At 56.8% G+C, this 15,236-nt stretch overlaps 2 protein-coding genes across 2 annotated transcripts in view; both read right to left on the reverse strand.

Moving 5' to 3' along the window:
• Nucleotides 1-8,368: 8,368 nt before the first annotated feature.
• SUPT4H1 (SPT4 homolog, DSIF elongation factor subunit) lies at nt 8,369-10,877 on the reverse strand. Its single transcript, XM_059486922.1, has 5 exons — nt 10,769-10,877; nt 10,160-10,266; nt 9,994-10,049; nt 9,736-9,789; nt 8,369-8,773 (listed from the first exon to the last, which is right to left on the reverse strand). The coding sequence occupies exons 1-5, from the start codon at nt 10,844-10,846 to the stop codon at nt 8,706-8,708; spliced, it is 363 nt and encodes a 120-aa protein (XP_059342905.1). The 5' UTR covers nt 10,847-10,877; the 3' UTR covers nt 8,369-8,705.
• Nucleotides 10,878-11,441: 564 nt separating this feature from the next.
• RNF43 (ring finger protein 43) overlaps nt 11,442-15,236 on the reverse strand; it is a 58,192-nt gene continuing 54,397 nt past the window's right edge. The window contains exon 9 of the mRNA XM_059487007.1: nt 11,442-14,302. Within this exon, the coding sequence (XP_059342990.1) occupies nt 14,259-14,302 (44 nt within the window). The 3' untranslated portion in view covers nt 11,442-14,258. The remainder of the gene's footprint in view (nt 14,303-15,236) is intronic.

Genomic DNA, 15,236 nt, shown 5'->3' on the forward strand with positions numbered 1-15,236 from the left:
GTGCTGGTCAGGTTTGCAAGAGGCAGGGAAAGAGCAAAGCCAAAAAGAACCAGGCAGCAGCACAGGCAGAAGTGTTTTGACTTGAGCTGCATGTGTGCTGATGGCAGCAGGTAAAGGAGGCTTTAGGAGAGAGGGAATTGGTTGGGAAGCCCTTTCCAAACCAAGGCTGGTGGGAGTTTCAGTGGAAAAAAACCAATCAGAACCTCGTGCCTTGGGCTACCAACAGCTGCCCTGTCTCCCACCCTCCCCTGGCCCTGTGCCCATCTCCATCCCTTATGGTCATGGGGCTGGGGACACTGTGTTCCCTGTGCTGCAGAGAAATGCAGCAAGGAATGTAAGTGCTGTTGGTGATGTCTCCCAGGGCCCTTCTGGCAGCTCTGAGCCCAGGAGCATTGTGCTGCCTCTCCAGGGCCTGTGCTGGGCAAGCATTCATCCATGGCAGAGGCCATCACGTACAGGCTGGGTCCATGGGCAGCCTCCTGATGCCAGGTGACTTCAGATGCCTCCCAGAATGGCCCTCATGGGGACCTGAAGCATGTAAATATAATTTTTGGTTTGAACCACAAAATATCCTCATTTGGAAGGGATCCACAAAGATCATCCAGCCCTGCACAGGACACCAAAACAATCCCACCCTGTGCCTGAGAGCAGATTGTGGCCAACCCAGAGACCATCCTGGAGACATCCCCCAGTGCCATCAGCCACCTCAGTGCCATGGGACACTCCCCAGAAGTGGTGGGTGCCATCACAAGGGGTGAAAACTGCACAGGGTACAGGCAACCACACTCTCAGAGCAGAGAAAGGAGCCTTTTGGGGGGCAACCAGAGAGATTTGGCCCCTGGTGCTGCTGAGGGACTTTCCCCCTGTGACCCAGGGTCAAGGCCATGCTTCTGGCTGGTGACAAACTGGTCCCTGGTAAATACTGCAGGCTGGGAGCAGAGCACAGGCTGAGAAGTTTGGGCCAGTGAAGAAACCTGAGTTTGAGCTGACCATGGGGCAAAGTGAGATGAAGATATTTCTGAACAGAGGCGGCTGGAGGAGAATGTACCCAAGGACAAAATGTCAGGGGAGAGTGAAGCACGTGGCCAGAGCTGGGGATGTGCAGGATGACAGCAGGGAGGAAGCTGTGCCTTCCCAAAATGGGGTCCCTACAAGCAGAGCCCTGCCCAGCACCTGCCTGTGCTGCTGAGGGGCCACAGAGAGGGGCCACAGGCACTTTCCCAGCAGAGAAGTGGGGGGAGGCGACGCTTCCTCTTTCCCCAGCCCAGCACAGATGGGGGATATGACATTTTGGGTCCTGGGCTGGTTTCCTTCTCCTGCTTGAGTGTCAGAAAGGAAGAAATCAGCAGATCTGGTTCCTTGGGCTCTGACGAGGTCTCTGAAAGTCTCCAGCTGATGATGAACTTACCACATTCCCCAGTCATTGGTTAATTTTACTGGCTGGCAAACAAGGCTGTGGGAATTCCTACTCCAGCCCTTGGCTCTGCACCATTTGGTCCTGCTCCACTCATGTCTGTCTGAAGGAGCTCCAGGAGCTTTTTGGGGTTGGGGGAGGCTGAAACAGCTGCATTTCCTTCCCTGGGAACCTCATGACAAGATCTGGTCCCCAGCTTTCCCAAGGCCCCTCTCCACACTCTGCCCACCTGCTCAGTGTCTCCCAGGGGCTCCCTGAGACAAATCCTGACCCCCCAGGCACCACTCCCCCACTCTGCCTTCCCCTGCCCTCGTCTGTGGCACCCGGAGGCAGCTCAGACATTGCCATGCACCCCGAAATTTCCTGTGCATGGAGCCCCGCGGGTACCTCGCTGCCACCCAGCAGCGCCGAGCTCCCCAGGGCTGTTCCTTTTCCAGTAACTCCCCCAGTATCGGGGAGGGCAGGGGAGCAGGAGCGCGGGGCCGGGGCAGCGGTGCCGGGCAGGGGGAAGGGCCCTTGTCGGGCTGCGCAGCCCGGGCGCTGCGAAAGCGCTGATAGTTCTTATCGGCCTCGCAGCAACTTCCCCTCCTCGCCTGCGGTCGCGGCGCTCGCTGCCGGCAGGGGAAGTGCAGCCCTCAGCCCGGGGCAGGGAGACGAGCTGAGCTCCTGCCGGCGCCTCAGCCCGGCCTGTGAACCTGCTCTGTGGTGGGGACAGGCAGCTGCCCCGCCACACTCGTGTGATTCCCATCCCTCCAGCACCCCATGGCTGCATCTATTCATCCATCCATCCATCCATCCATCCATCCATCCACCCATCCATCCATCCATCCAGCACCCCATGGCTGCATCCATCCATCCATCCATCCATCCATCCATCCATCCATCCATCTATCCCTCCAGCACCCCATGGCTGCATCCCTTCATCCAGCACCCCATGACTGCATCCATCCATCCATCCATCCATCCATCCATCCATCCATCCATCCATCCATCATCCATCCATCCATCCATCCATCCATCCATCCATCCAGCACCCCATGGCTTCCATCCAACTGGTGCCTTGAGAAGGAAGAGGAAGAGGAGAAGGAGGAACATGAGGAGGAGAAGGAACAGGAGGGTCTTACCCAAACCCTCCCTGAGCCATCTCCACTGCCCTGGGGCCAGCAGGAAAGTGGCCAGGTGAGCCATTGGACGCACAGCCAAGCTGTAGCATCTCCTGGCCAGGCCCTAAAGGAGCCACAGTGTCTCAGTCAGGCCACCATTCACACTGAAGCCTAATGACACCACATCCCTCTGAGAACACAGGACAGAGGCGGGAGGGGGATGGCTCTCTCCACTTGACAGTGCAAAGAGTGACCTCCTAAAACCCCTGGGACAGAGGGCTCTGAGCCCTCTCTCTTCAGGAGAACAGATGCTAGGGACATCTGCAGCACCAAAAAGCCAGGAGTGCCAAGCACTGCCCCCAAGAGCTTTTTGGATGGGAAGAGCATTGTCTGCCACCATCATGGAGCATTGTCTGCCACCATCATGGCAACCCTTCAAGGAAGAGCAACAGTCCCTGTGGCACGGCTGAGAGGCCACCCCTGCACCCCAGAGAGGAGCTGTGGTCCCGGCGCGGGCCCATTTCGCCCCCGGGCCCGGGAAGAGGCCCTGGGCGGGATGTGCGGGGCGCTCCCCGTTGCTCCCAGGCTCGCCGGTGTCCCGGAGGCCGGGCGGGAGCGGGGCCGTTAAACGTGACTCAACCAGAAACTGCCGGCCCGGGGAGGAGGCGGGCGGGAGGCAAATGAGAACACAAGGGAAACCTCAAAAAGGCGAAGTGACGCGGCGGGCGGGGGACGCGGCGCTGGGTTTGCCCAAATATGGAGAAAATCGCGGCCCGGCTGCGCCAATGGCGGCGCGGGGCGGTTGGGCCGGGCCGGGCCGGGCCGGGGCTGCTCCGGCGCTTTCCGGGGCACCTGCTGGGGGGAGGGACCCCATGGGCCGGGGGCGCTGCGGGCCCGCAGCATCCGCTGCTGCACGTGGGCAGCTCCTGTGTCCCCTCTGTGGGACAGAGCCCGGCAGGGACACCGGCAAGGAGCCACGAGAACCACGAGGCTGGGCTGTGGCTTTCCCAGGGCAGGATGGGCTCAGAGATGCAGGGCTGAGCTCTGTGCTGACAAACCCTGCTGTCCCCTGAGCCTCCAAGACAAGGGGCAGGAATAGCTGAGGAGGGGGGACAGGCAGTCGGGGCTGCCAGGAAGCCTCTCCCCGAAGCTGGCATTGGTGGCACCTTCCCAGCGCCTCTCCAGGCCAGCTGTGCTGTTCCAAAGCCCCCGCCTGGCCAAGGGGATGGATCCTGCAGCCACTGCTGCCCTGTACCACACACCTGGGCTGTTTGGGCACCAGAGCTGCAATGTCCTTTCCCAAACCAAGTCCCACGGCTCTGTTTGGGCACTCAGTGGTTCTTCTGCAACTGCCTGTTGGAGGGGAAAAGCCCCTTCCAGTTTCCTTGGAGGGAATAGGCCCCTTCCACCCAGCAGCAGCACCAGCCTGGGTGATGTGCAGCTGGCCAGGAGGAGGGAAGGATAAGTGCCACCTGGGATGCAGCAGGAGGTCTGGGAGAGCTGGTGATGCAGAGATACCATCCTTGGACTTCAGCTGTGGTCTCACTTTGCCATGTGGCCTCAGGAAATGGGTCCTCAGCATCCCCAGCCACCTCCACTCCTAAGCTGAGACTCCACTCTGCCCCTCCCAAGCCTCTGCATCTCCCTTCCCATGATGGAGTAGGCCAGGGAGGTGAAAGATCTCGGGCTAGAGATGGGTTGGGACCACCCACCAGACTCCAGAACCCCAACTCTGTGGGCAGACCTGTGGGTTTGGAGGTGTATCCACCATGAAGCAGTTTAGGTCTCTTTGCTGACAGCCCTGAGCTCACAAGGGGTGGATGTTCCACTTCCAGGTGCCCTTTGCAGGCCTCTGTCAGGAACCCATCAGTCTCTCCCCTTCACAAGGCAGCGCCTCCTCCTTCCTTCACAGTTCCTGAGGGGAAAGCACCCAGAGGACCCATCATGCATGGGAGCTCCCTGTTTGCTCACAGATCCCCTCAGCAGGGAGCACATCCCCATTCCTTGCCCACCTGCCTCCATCCCAGTGCACCAGGGTCCCCTTGGCACAGGCACGTGGCAGCTGGGCCCTGTTCCTGCCATGCTTTGAGAGCTCTTGCAGCTTGCCCCCTCCCCACCTCGCCCCCTAAAGAACTGCCCCCCTCCTGCTGCTGCTCGGGTCTGGCCTGGGCGCCTCCTCTCCCCACAGCAGACACAGGGGCCTCGGTGGCTTCTGCCCATGTGCCCCGACACGGAGGTGACAGGGGCACCCATTCCTGGCATGCCCAGGCTTTGCCATCCTCACTACAGCACCATTTCACTCCAGCTGCCTGGACAACTCAGGTCATCTTCCCTATCACCTCCACCTGCCAAGGTCTCCTCAGCCAGTTTCCAAGGAAAACAGTCTTAAACAGGGTCTGTCTGGGGCTTTTCTCCTACTCCTACCACCTGTCTCCAGGGGTTTCCACATCCCTGAGGTATCTGGTCCCCCCAGGCACACAGGGTGGCCAGAAGGCACCTGGGAAAGTCCAAGTCCACACTGGGAGCCAGTGGAGAAGGTGAAAGGGCATTTAGGGTGAAGCAGGACTGATTCTCAGAGAGCAGGAGCGCCTGTCCTGTCAGGAAAGGCAAGAGAACTGGAATTGTTCAGCATGGAAAAATAAGCTCCAGGGTGACCTAACTATGGCTTTCCAGTACCTGAAGAGAAATTACAGAAAAGATGAAGAGAAACAATTTACAAAGGCCCGGGTTAGGTGGGGTATTGGAATGGAATTGTTCCCTGTGAGGGTGGGCAGGCCCTGGCACAGGGTGCCCAGAGCAGCTGGGGCTGCCCCTGGATCCCTGGCAGTGCCCAAGGCCAGGCTGGACAGGGCTGGGAGCAGCCTGGGACAGTGGGAGGTGTCCCTGCCATGGCAAGGTAGGGAACAAGACGGTCTTTAAAGTTCCTTCCAGCCCAAAGCATTCCATGATTCCATGATGCTGTTGCCAGCCCCGGCAACACCTCAGCGTAGCAGGCACAGGGGCAGAAGGGGGGCGGCCCAGCCTCGGCCCCTGGGCAGGGTGCAATGTGCTCCCGTACACGGAGAGGGGCCGGGGCCGCCTTGGCCCGGGCTGGGCCGCTCGCTGTCCCCGGAGAGCCGGAGGGGCCCCGCAGGTGGGGACGGCATTTCCCGGCAGCTGCCTCTGCACAGGCACCGAGGGCGCTGCGGTTTGGAAAGTCGCTTTTCTCGTCCGCAGGGAGAGCCGGGGTATCGCTTCTCAAAACCCGCACGAAGTTCCACTGGCTCGTGTTTCCTGCCCTGGCCGTGCCGCCCAGCGCTGCCAGGCTGCTCGGGTGCCAAACCTGCAGCGTTTTCGGGCCTGGCTGAAACATTCGAGCGTCATTTGGTGCAGGGGGAGGAGCGCTCCTGACTCATCTCAGCTCCCGGCCCGCTGACGCTTCTCGCTCCCGATTCCCACTCCGGCTGCTGCCGCACATTTTCTCTCCAGTTTCTTCAACGTGAGAGCTCCCTGCCCTACTTTTTGCAGCCAATAAAGCTCCGCATCGTTTGCTTTTTTGCTCGTACATATCTCAGGCAGCTCCGGGGCTGGGCTCTCACTGAAGGGCTCTGTTGGGAGCCTTGCGGGAGCAGAGGGAGCTCGCAGGGAATGGGCTCGGGGCCAGCCTGGTGAGAGGCACCGCATTCACCAGGCACAGGAGGTGCAGCTTTCAAGGACCACCACCTTCATTTTCCTCACTGGGGTGGCTCTTTTGCATTTGCACTGCAGCTCCGGCCAATCTTAACCTCCACATATCCTGGAGCACTTGGACTTCTAGCAAGGGGTGAGGTCTCTGCAGGGTTCCCAAACCCCCTCAGTCTCCCCGAGAGGCACAGTGACAGTGCACACTGCGCCCTGGGGACAATTTCCTTCAGCAAAGTTCCCAGCCCTGAGCAGTGACTGCAACTTCCCAGGAAGGGAGATGAGAGCCACAGAGCCTCAGCCCCACAGCAACCCCGGCCAAACAAGCCCATCCTGCTCAGGGTCCTGTGCAGAGCCCTCTCGTCACCTCCTTTGCATCATGGGCCAGGGGACAAGGGTCTTGGGTCCTGATGTGGCTCCAGCATGGCCATTCCCTGCAGCCAGGGGAAAGCAGTTGGATTGAAAGGTGCTGTGAAACAGCAGAAAATGGAGCTTGTGCAACAGTCGGCCTCCAGCAGCTCCCCAGCCCCAGCACAAGGTCGTGCTGCCACCCCGTGGCACTGCCAGCGTGAGGCTCCCCGGGCTGGGCATGGCAGGGGGGTGGATCTGTCATCCAGCATCCTCCCAGCCTGGCTGGAGCCAAACCCTTGCTCCCCAAACCCGTTTCCAGCCAGCTGACAAAGAGCCACCCACCTCATCCTCCTTGCCCCCTTCCATCCTGAACGTGTCAGACAGTCCAGACAGCCCAGCCAGCCCAGGGCTGCAGCTTTTCCAGACCATTCCACAGGGGATGAATGCATCTGGGGGGATCCCAGGTTTCCCTGTGCCACTCATGGCACAGCTGGGTCAAAATTGCCCTCCAGAGCTCAGAGGTGCGTGCCCAGAATGCCTGAACCAGAGCATCCTGCAGAGGCAGGCCCTGGGCAGCTGGGACAGTCACACCTCTTGTCCTACTGGTCTGCTGGGAATTCCCAAGGTCCATCTTCTGCCCAGAGTGCAACCCAGCAAGCCTGAAGGATGATTCACCAGTCAGCTCGAGGGATTTGATTTCACCAGAGATGTGCAAAAATCATGATCAACTCCCCTTCTGACTGCAGAACTGAACCTGCTGCTCCCTGTACCCAAGAGGAGAGTCCAACCCCCACACCAGGGGCTGATGTGCTCTCACCTCTTTCCACAAAGTGACCTGCACCTGGAGATGTTTGCTGGAGCTGAGAGCCCAGCAAGGACTTGACTTGACCCTGGTCTGCACTGAGCAAATACTCATTACTTCAGCACCACATCTGCAAGGGCCCATGCAAAAGGTGGCCTAAGACACCTTCCCCTCCAGCTTCCCTGCTCTCCAGGCTTCTCTCACCACATTTCTGCTCCAGATCTCTACAGGAGGCCATGCTCTGTCTGACCTGGGGCACCTAGGACTCATTTCTCATGGCCAACTCTACATACTAGAGCGGTGCAGGGAGGGCATCACCTCTGCACACCTGGCAGTGTGACTCTCAGCCAGTCCTGCATTCCCTGTGCTGCAGCTGCTCTCATCCCAGACCAAGTGTAATTCTCAGACTCTACTGGTTTTCCGTTACTTGTCTCCAGAAAACAAAACTTGAGCTTTCCAGCTCCAGGATTATCTCATGGAAAAAAAAATAAATCTTATTTCACAGGGCTACTGATTGAGGACTCGGCTCTTCGTGATCAATGGATGCTGCAGAAGTGAAACAAAGTAATTCAAGAAGGCCAAATCCCTCAGGAGTGCAAGTGTTACAGACACTAAGCTGACACTTGTAACAGTCAGATCTGCAGAAAAGGCTGGCTGGGTGTTTCCACCCTTGCTTGTCCACCCCGCCTGCGTGCACGGCCTGGTGCTGCCTCCCACACCACACGGGCTCGTCCTGCTCTGCCTGCCCTGGAGCCCAGCAACAGCCAGTGATGTCCTGGGAGCTCCATCCTGCCACCTGTCCCTTGTACAGGACCTGCAGGCCCAGGGCTCCATGACCTCCATGTAAGCAGCTCCACAGGAAGCTTGGCCATCACCGTCTGTGCTCCATCCAGCTGGCAGCTGCAGGTTTCCCACGTGGAAGGACACCTCGTGTAGCCAGGGCAGGATCTTGCTCTCAAGGCAGGAGGGTGGCCCATGGCACAAGCAGTGACAATCACAGGGTGAAACCAGTGACACAGTGACAGCTGGACCCAGCCCTGACCAGCCAGTGGGTTTTATTGAACTATTTACACAGCTATTTCCCAAATCCCGTCTTTCCCACACCAACTGTAAAAAAGCTTGGGCATAATGATTAAACATCTTTTCCCAGCTCTACTCACACCCTCCCCCCTGTCAAGGCTCAGATAAATGTCTGTGGTCTGTGGTGTGGAGGAGTCTGGAGGGACTGAGCGAGGGGAGCTGAGCCAGCTCCAAGCCAAGCTGGACACCCCAAGTCCAGCCCCACTTCCCTACAGGATAAAGCTCAGAGGTTTTGGAGCAGTGCCCACTGCTTCTTCCATGCAGCACTGGGATCTCCGGGCAGCACAAGGGCCCTTCAGGTTTTTATGGCTGTGTCCCGAGACTTGTAGGCCACGCCACGGCTCTTCAGCTCTCGGACGATCCCTGCAGCAAGGAGACAAACACATCTCAGTCTTCTGGAATGAGGAGCCCTGGGAACATCTGGTGGTTCTGTCATGTAGAACTGGACAATAACCTTCATTTCACAGAATCATGGAATATCCTGAGTTGGAAGAGGGATAAGGATCACGGGAGTCCAGTCCCTGGCCCTGCACAGACACCCCAACAATCCCACCCTGTTCATGCCTGGGAGCAGTGTGCAAACGCTTCTGGAGCTCTGGCAGCCTTAGGGCTGGGACCATCCCTGGGGAGCCTGTGCAGTGCCCCACCACCTCTGGGGAAAGAACCTTTCCCTGATATCCCATTTAAACCCTAGGTATTTCAGATGTGCCTGGGCTGTGTCAGAAGGCCTCAGCTCCCGGCCTCATGATGTTTCCAGCTCCTTCCCAATGCAGACCCCAGTCAGACACAGGCATAGCTTCCACCCCAGGGGTTTGGGATTCACCCCTGGGTTAGGAGTCTACTCTGGGACTACATATTGGGCAGAAACTCAGCTGGATGGATGATGCCCTTTCTGCATTCCAGAGATGAAGCAAATCCTCTGCACCCTCTACTCCATTTGTAAACAAGTCCACCATGGCATAAGCCCTTAGTGCAGGAGGAGGGGTCTGTTGGGATTGCCACAACAGCACCCCATTCTGCAAAACCCTTTTTTATAAACAAAACTCCATGTTATCCTGGAGCTGAATGGTTTGAGACATGCCCACTTTCCAGAATCACTAATTAAACCCACTTGATGCCTCTGATAGCCAGGCTTCAGTCAGCAGCTTACAATATAACCTTTTGGCAGGTACAGTGCTGAACTCTAAAACTCCCTCTCTAGTCCAGCACCTCCTCGCAGTCACCTTTGCTGATCCTGTCACACCCTTGCTGATCCCATCACCCACATGGCATGTTCCCTAATGCAGTGTTCAGAGCCCCAAAGCCTGACTCCACCACACAGGTACCTTGGGGCAGGCGGCCGGTCACAGACACTGCATAGACACCTGGCTTGAAGGTACCTGCAGGAAATAAAACCCCAAGTTACCCCACATGGAGCAGCCACATGGGAATCCTCAACCTGTGCAGATGTCCCTTTACAGGGAGGGCAGAACTCCTTCCAGCAGTTCCAAGTGCCCAAACCCAAGTTCCACCCCAAGCAGCAGTTCCCACTGCCCCTGAGAAGGGTTTGTAGAGAAGGGATCTCCAGCTCCCAAATTACTCACTGATCCGCTGCCACTTGGAGACCCAGCTGTCCTCAGGGCTCATCATGGTGATGATCCTGCAGGAGGGATGGCAGTAAGGGGATGTCTCCTGGCTGGGTGACCCCACAGTGCCACCTGGGTGTCCCCAGGCTCCCGGGGGACCGCGGCCGGGCCCAGCCCCACTCACCCATCGAAGGAGGAGCTGGTGCAGTCATAGACCATCTCGCGGTTGCCCTTCATCTGCAGATACGTCTCGCAGTTGTCACAGCCGTCATACTCGAACTGGTCGATGGTCTAAGGGAACACGGGTGTGGGAGACCGGGACCAGCCGGGAGCCGGGTAGCGACGGGGCCGGGGAAAGGGAGGGAAGGCCGGGAAGGAGGGCTCAGGGCCACGGCCGGGGCGGACGGAAATTGCCCCGGGGCTGCGGAGAGGCCCGGGCGGGGCAGGGCCGGGGCAGGAGCGGGGAGGCCGGGCCGGGGCAGGAAGGACAGACCAGGCGAGGGAAGCACCAGGCCGGGGAGGGGGGCCTGGGCCGGGACAAGGAGGGCCAGAACAGGCATGGAAAGGGCCGAGAAGGGCAGAAAGATTCGGGCCGGGACCGAGAGGAAACAGAGCTGGCGCAGGGAAGGGTCGGGGCCGGAGCCGACGTGGCGGGGCTGGGACCGGGAGTGCCGGGGCCGGGAAAAGGGGCCCGGTAGGGGCTGCAAGGCTTAAGCCGGGCAGAGGAAGGTCCGGAGCCGGCGGGGAGCAATCCCTGTGCCGGCCCCTGTCCCTGTCCCCTCCCCGGTCCCACCTTGACGAGGGAGCAGAGCAGGCAGGCCCGCAGGTGCCGCAGGTCCTTGGGGACGGTCTCCAGCGAGATCGCGGCCATCGCTGCCCGCTCCCCTTCTGCGGCTGCGCAGCGGCCCCGGCGCCGCCCCGGAACGGGAACGGGGACGGGGACGGGAACGGGGACGGGGACAGGAACGGGCACGGGGACTGGGGACGGGGAACGGGGACAGGAACGGGCACGGGGACTGGGGACGGGGACAGGAACGGGCACGGGGACGGGAACGGGGACGGGGACAGGAACGGGCACGGGGACGGGAACGGGGACGGGGACAGGAACGGGCACGGGGACAGGAACGGGCACGGGGACTGGGGACGGGGACAGGAACGGGCACGGGGACGGGAACGGGGAACGGGGGACGGGAACGGGGGACGGGAACGGGAGCGGCTCCGAGCTCGCCCCAGCGCTGGGTCCGCCCCGGGCCCGGACGGGGTTTCTGTCACGGCCGGGCCGGGCCCGAGCGCAGCCCCACGCACAAAGAACAAACGCAGGCAGCAGACCAGTACATGGATAAATATATTAGTAAATAAATATATTTCTGAGCACATCAGCATATTCACACATCTTTGTGTTTATCGGACATAAATACACAGTTTTGCATATATATAAAATGTATTTTTTTCCCCCGTGTTTGGTCTTTTTTTTTTTTTTTTTTCTGGGTCATAATTTATTCCCAAACCCCGAGAGCCAAGATAGACTCAGCAAAAAAAAAAAAAAAAAAACCCAAATGAAACAAAAAGCAACAACAAAATGAACCGATATTCACATTTCCAAAGGATCTGAAGGATTTGTGCAGGAGGGGAGATATCCAGCCAGCCCGACCATGCCCAGTTCAGGGGTGGGACCTCTTGGGAAGGGGGTCCCAGCAGAAGGAGTGGGCCTTCAGTTTCCATAGAGGGAGTTTGGGATGCTCTGGCTTCCATCAGTTTTTGGCTGTGACTTGGGATGCAAAGAAGGAAAATAAGCTCCGCATCACTGCAGGAATGCTGGAGAAACTCCACAGTGGAGCCCACAGCCCTCAAAAGCATCACCCAGAAGCAAGAGGTAAAGAACTGTGAGGAACCACTCCCTGTTTTCTCAGATACTGCTTCTTCCCCTCCAGGCAGCCAAGGACAGTCACACATCTGCTGAAGAGGATCTTTCAAACCCAAGTTCCCAGACAGTTCCTCTCTCTCCTCCCCTGAGCCCCACGGAGACAGACCTGCACTCCAGCAGTTCCTATGGGAACAGGAGCAGCAGCAGAAGGTCGGGCAAGGGAGACCCTGGGAGCAGGCGCTGCCCTGGCAGCCTGGTAATACTGCAGTGGGGAGTGGAGGGGGTGCAGCTTTCCCAAAGAAGCTTGTGGCTCACAAATTCAGGAATCTCCTCTTCTGTTAGGGATAAGGAGGGAAAAAGAGGACTTTAGAGCTGCACTTGTTCTTTTGAGCAGAGAAATGCATCCCTGGAGGCTCTCTGCCTTCCTGACTCCTAAAAAAAGCAGTGGGAGCACCCTGACTTCAAGACCTTCCCCCTCTGTTAAGCCTCTGAGCCCTCCAGAATGGTCAAGGCTACAGGGAGCTGGTTCAGACAAGCCACAGACCAGGAGCACAAGAAGCCAAATGAGGTGAATCCAGACCCACTCCTGGATTTTTCCTCCAGTTTAAGACTGACTTCTCTGCACAGGAGAATTCTGAGCTTGTGTCTTCTGCTTGTGCTGTAGGACAAACAAGAGCCTGGAAAGGTCTGAATGTAATTCTGCTGGGTTCTTTGGTGAAGGAAATTCAGCTCTTCCCTAGACTGAAAGGTTCCACAGGGGCCTGGTCACAAGGAGACAAGGAATGAGCTCTACAAGGGAATAATGTTGGGTTTAAAACAGTGCTATTGGCTGATCACTTGACTGTCAGGGACTGATTAGCAGCTGGGACAAAGATGCCTTTTTTGAGGATTAAGGGCAGCAAACCCTGTAAAAACCTTTCCCACCAACAAAGGGAGGCAGAGGATTATCCTGAACTGGGACTGCATCACCAGAGCACTCTCTTGAGAAGCTGCTGCTTCAAAGGAAGACATGGGAAGCTTTACTGAGCAGATGGGAAAGTCTGTCCCTACATCAAGTTTCAAATTGTTAAGAGTTGTCTTTAGCTCCAGTGTTGTACCCTCACCAATGCTTCCTTGTGCTTGGAAGCACTTGGTGCCACAGACACGTGCACTTCACATGGGGATCTGGCCTGACTGATCATTTAGTGCAATGAACCTGACAGGAATTCTCTGCTGTTTGAAAGCTGCATGGGTTCTGTAAGTTTTGAATTTGGCAGGTTTCATTTTGCTTGAATGTCTGCAAATTATGAGATGTAGGAAATAAGAACTAGTGATATTCAGAAAAACCCAAAATATTCATAAATGGGGGGGAGGGGGAATGTAATAAACTAGAGCCTGATGACTTCTCAAGTTTTATCCCTGCATCATCAAATGTTGGAAAAGATAGAAAAATCCTTTTGAAGGATTTCAGGAGTCTCAGAATATGAAGTTAAGGCTGGGTGATGGATAGGGCTCTGCTCTGCATCTGTTACAGAGGCTTTTGCTGGGAATTTTTGCTGTGTCTTGGAAGGAGAGGAAGGAGAGAAGCAGGAACCACATGAACTCCAGGATTTTGTATGACTCCTGTGATGGAGACATCTAAGATATGTTTGAAATATGCTCTTAACAGGCCATGACAGCTATTTGAGGGTAGGTGGAGGAGTTAGGGGGTGAATGAGAGACTTTGTTCACATTCCCAGATGAGAGGGTAGATTCTTTGCAATGAAAAGAGTCTGACCCAGCTCCTTCCCAGAAATGCTGACATCCCTGTGTCTTCCCCTCTCCTGCTGCTGGCAAACAGTCAGTGGCTGAGATGGTGTCAGCTGAGGGACATTGAGGTGACGAAAAATGATGAGAGCTCTTGGTTTCCACTGAAGTCAGAAGCAGCACTTTGCAGGGCAGCCCTGTGAGCGGTGAGATGGAGAATAGCTTGTTCCTGTGTCTGAAATAAGCATGGAAAAGTTAATTGAAGAAATCTGGCTTTTGACCTAAGTGAGGAAATGAAGTCAGGAGCTACCAGGCCACAGAAAGTAATTTCTGCAGCTTTTGGTCCTGAAGACTTGTTTATTTTTGCAGTGTTTAGCAAAACCTTCTGTGGCATGAAGACGCCAAAATAGCAGCTTGCACTCACTCGGTGAGCTCTCCCCGGGAGCCCTGCCCAGCTCGGAGCGGTGCCATGGGATGAGGAGGGGCTGCTGTGCCTCCAGAGCAGACAGCCCAGGGAGCAGCTCTGTCTGTGTCACCGTGGGGCCGTGGGGACATGGCAGGACACCATGAGTGGCCCGTTGCTCTCGCCAGTCTTTGTCTCAGCAGGGCAGGGCTGGGCAGAGCCACATGTGAGCAGCTCCATCAACATCTGTGTCCACTCCAACTCCCAGCGAGCAAACAGGCCAGTGTTTTATTAAACTGAGTGTTCATGGACATCCTGGACCTCCTCTTCAGATTCTGCATTCAAAGAAAAGGAGAAAGAAAAGTGTCAGCTACACCTGGCTGAACATTCCCAGGCTCTGCAGCGGCTGGGGCCTTGACCCTGCAATCCAGAGAACAGATGCTGCAGGAAAAACCACTAAGTGGAAGCTACTAAAAAAGCCACTAAGCCCTGAAACAGGCTCCCCAGGGAATGGTCCCAGCCCCGAGGCTGCCACAGCAGGAGTGTTTGAACAATGCTCCCAGGGATGCACAGGCTGGGATTGTTGTAGTGTCCTGGGCAGGGCCAGGGACTGGACTGGATGATCCTTGTGGGTCTCTTCCAATTCAGAATATTGCATGATTCTAGGAAGTTTCTCTCAGTTTTTCAGAGGGAATTTTCTGGCCAGTTTATTCCTCTAAGGTGAAGTACAATAAAATCTCAAGACATCAAGCTGCTCCTTGTATATTTCAGAGGAGGCAGGCTAAGGGCATCCTAGGATTCACATCACTGCTAGGTGTTTGTTTTGAGGCTTTTTTATGTTTGCTCTTTGTGAAAATCTGTACTGCTGATTCAAAAATTATTAGGAACAGAAAATTACACCAATTCATATCTCATAGAGCCAGGGGACAACAGAAACTCCAGGCAGTAAGAGCAGAGAGCAGTGATGCAAGACAGGAATGACACATGTTCCACAGTGTGCCAGAGGTTGCACAAATTGCTTCTGAGCCCAGCTCAGGCCCAGGCTCTTGCCAGCCCCTTCTGCCTGGAGAATTGACAGGCAGGTGCTGAGCAGTTTACTTGGAAACATCCAACAAAAGGGCTGCCTAAAAAGGTGCACCCAAGTCACTGCTCCAGACAGCCCCTTTCTCTCTGACTCACTGCCTGTTGTCACACACACCACAGTCCCTTCCCAGATGTCTCTCAAGCCTGCCCAGAACTCTTAGACAAGGTCAGCATAGCCCAGCAAAG

The sequence above is a fragment of the Ammospiza nelsoni genome, chromosome 21 (assembly GCF_027579445.1).
Source record: "Ammospiza nelsoni isolate bAmmNel1 chromosome 21, bAmmNel1.pri, whole genome shotgun sequence".
NCBI lineage: Eukaryota > Metazoa > Chordata > Aves > Passeriformes > Passerellidae > Ammospiza > Ammospiza nelsoni.

What these genes read in the sequence shown, in the direction of transcription:
- SUPT4H1 (XM_059486922.1), bottom strand. Translation starts at nt 10,846, where the DNA reads ATGGCCGCGATCTCGCTGGAGACCGTCCCCAAGGACCTGCGGCACCTG. An exon ending in ACCAGCTCCTCCTTCGATGG is followed by an intron (nt 10,050 to 10,159) that starts GTGAGTGGGGCT and finishes TCCCTCCTGCAG; the next exon opens with GATCATCACCATGATGAGCC. An exon ending in CTCCAAGTGGCAGCGGATCA is followed by an intron (nt 9,790 to 9,993) that starts GTGAGTAATTTG and finishes TATTTCCTGCAG; the next exon opens with GTACCTTCAAGCCAGGTGTC.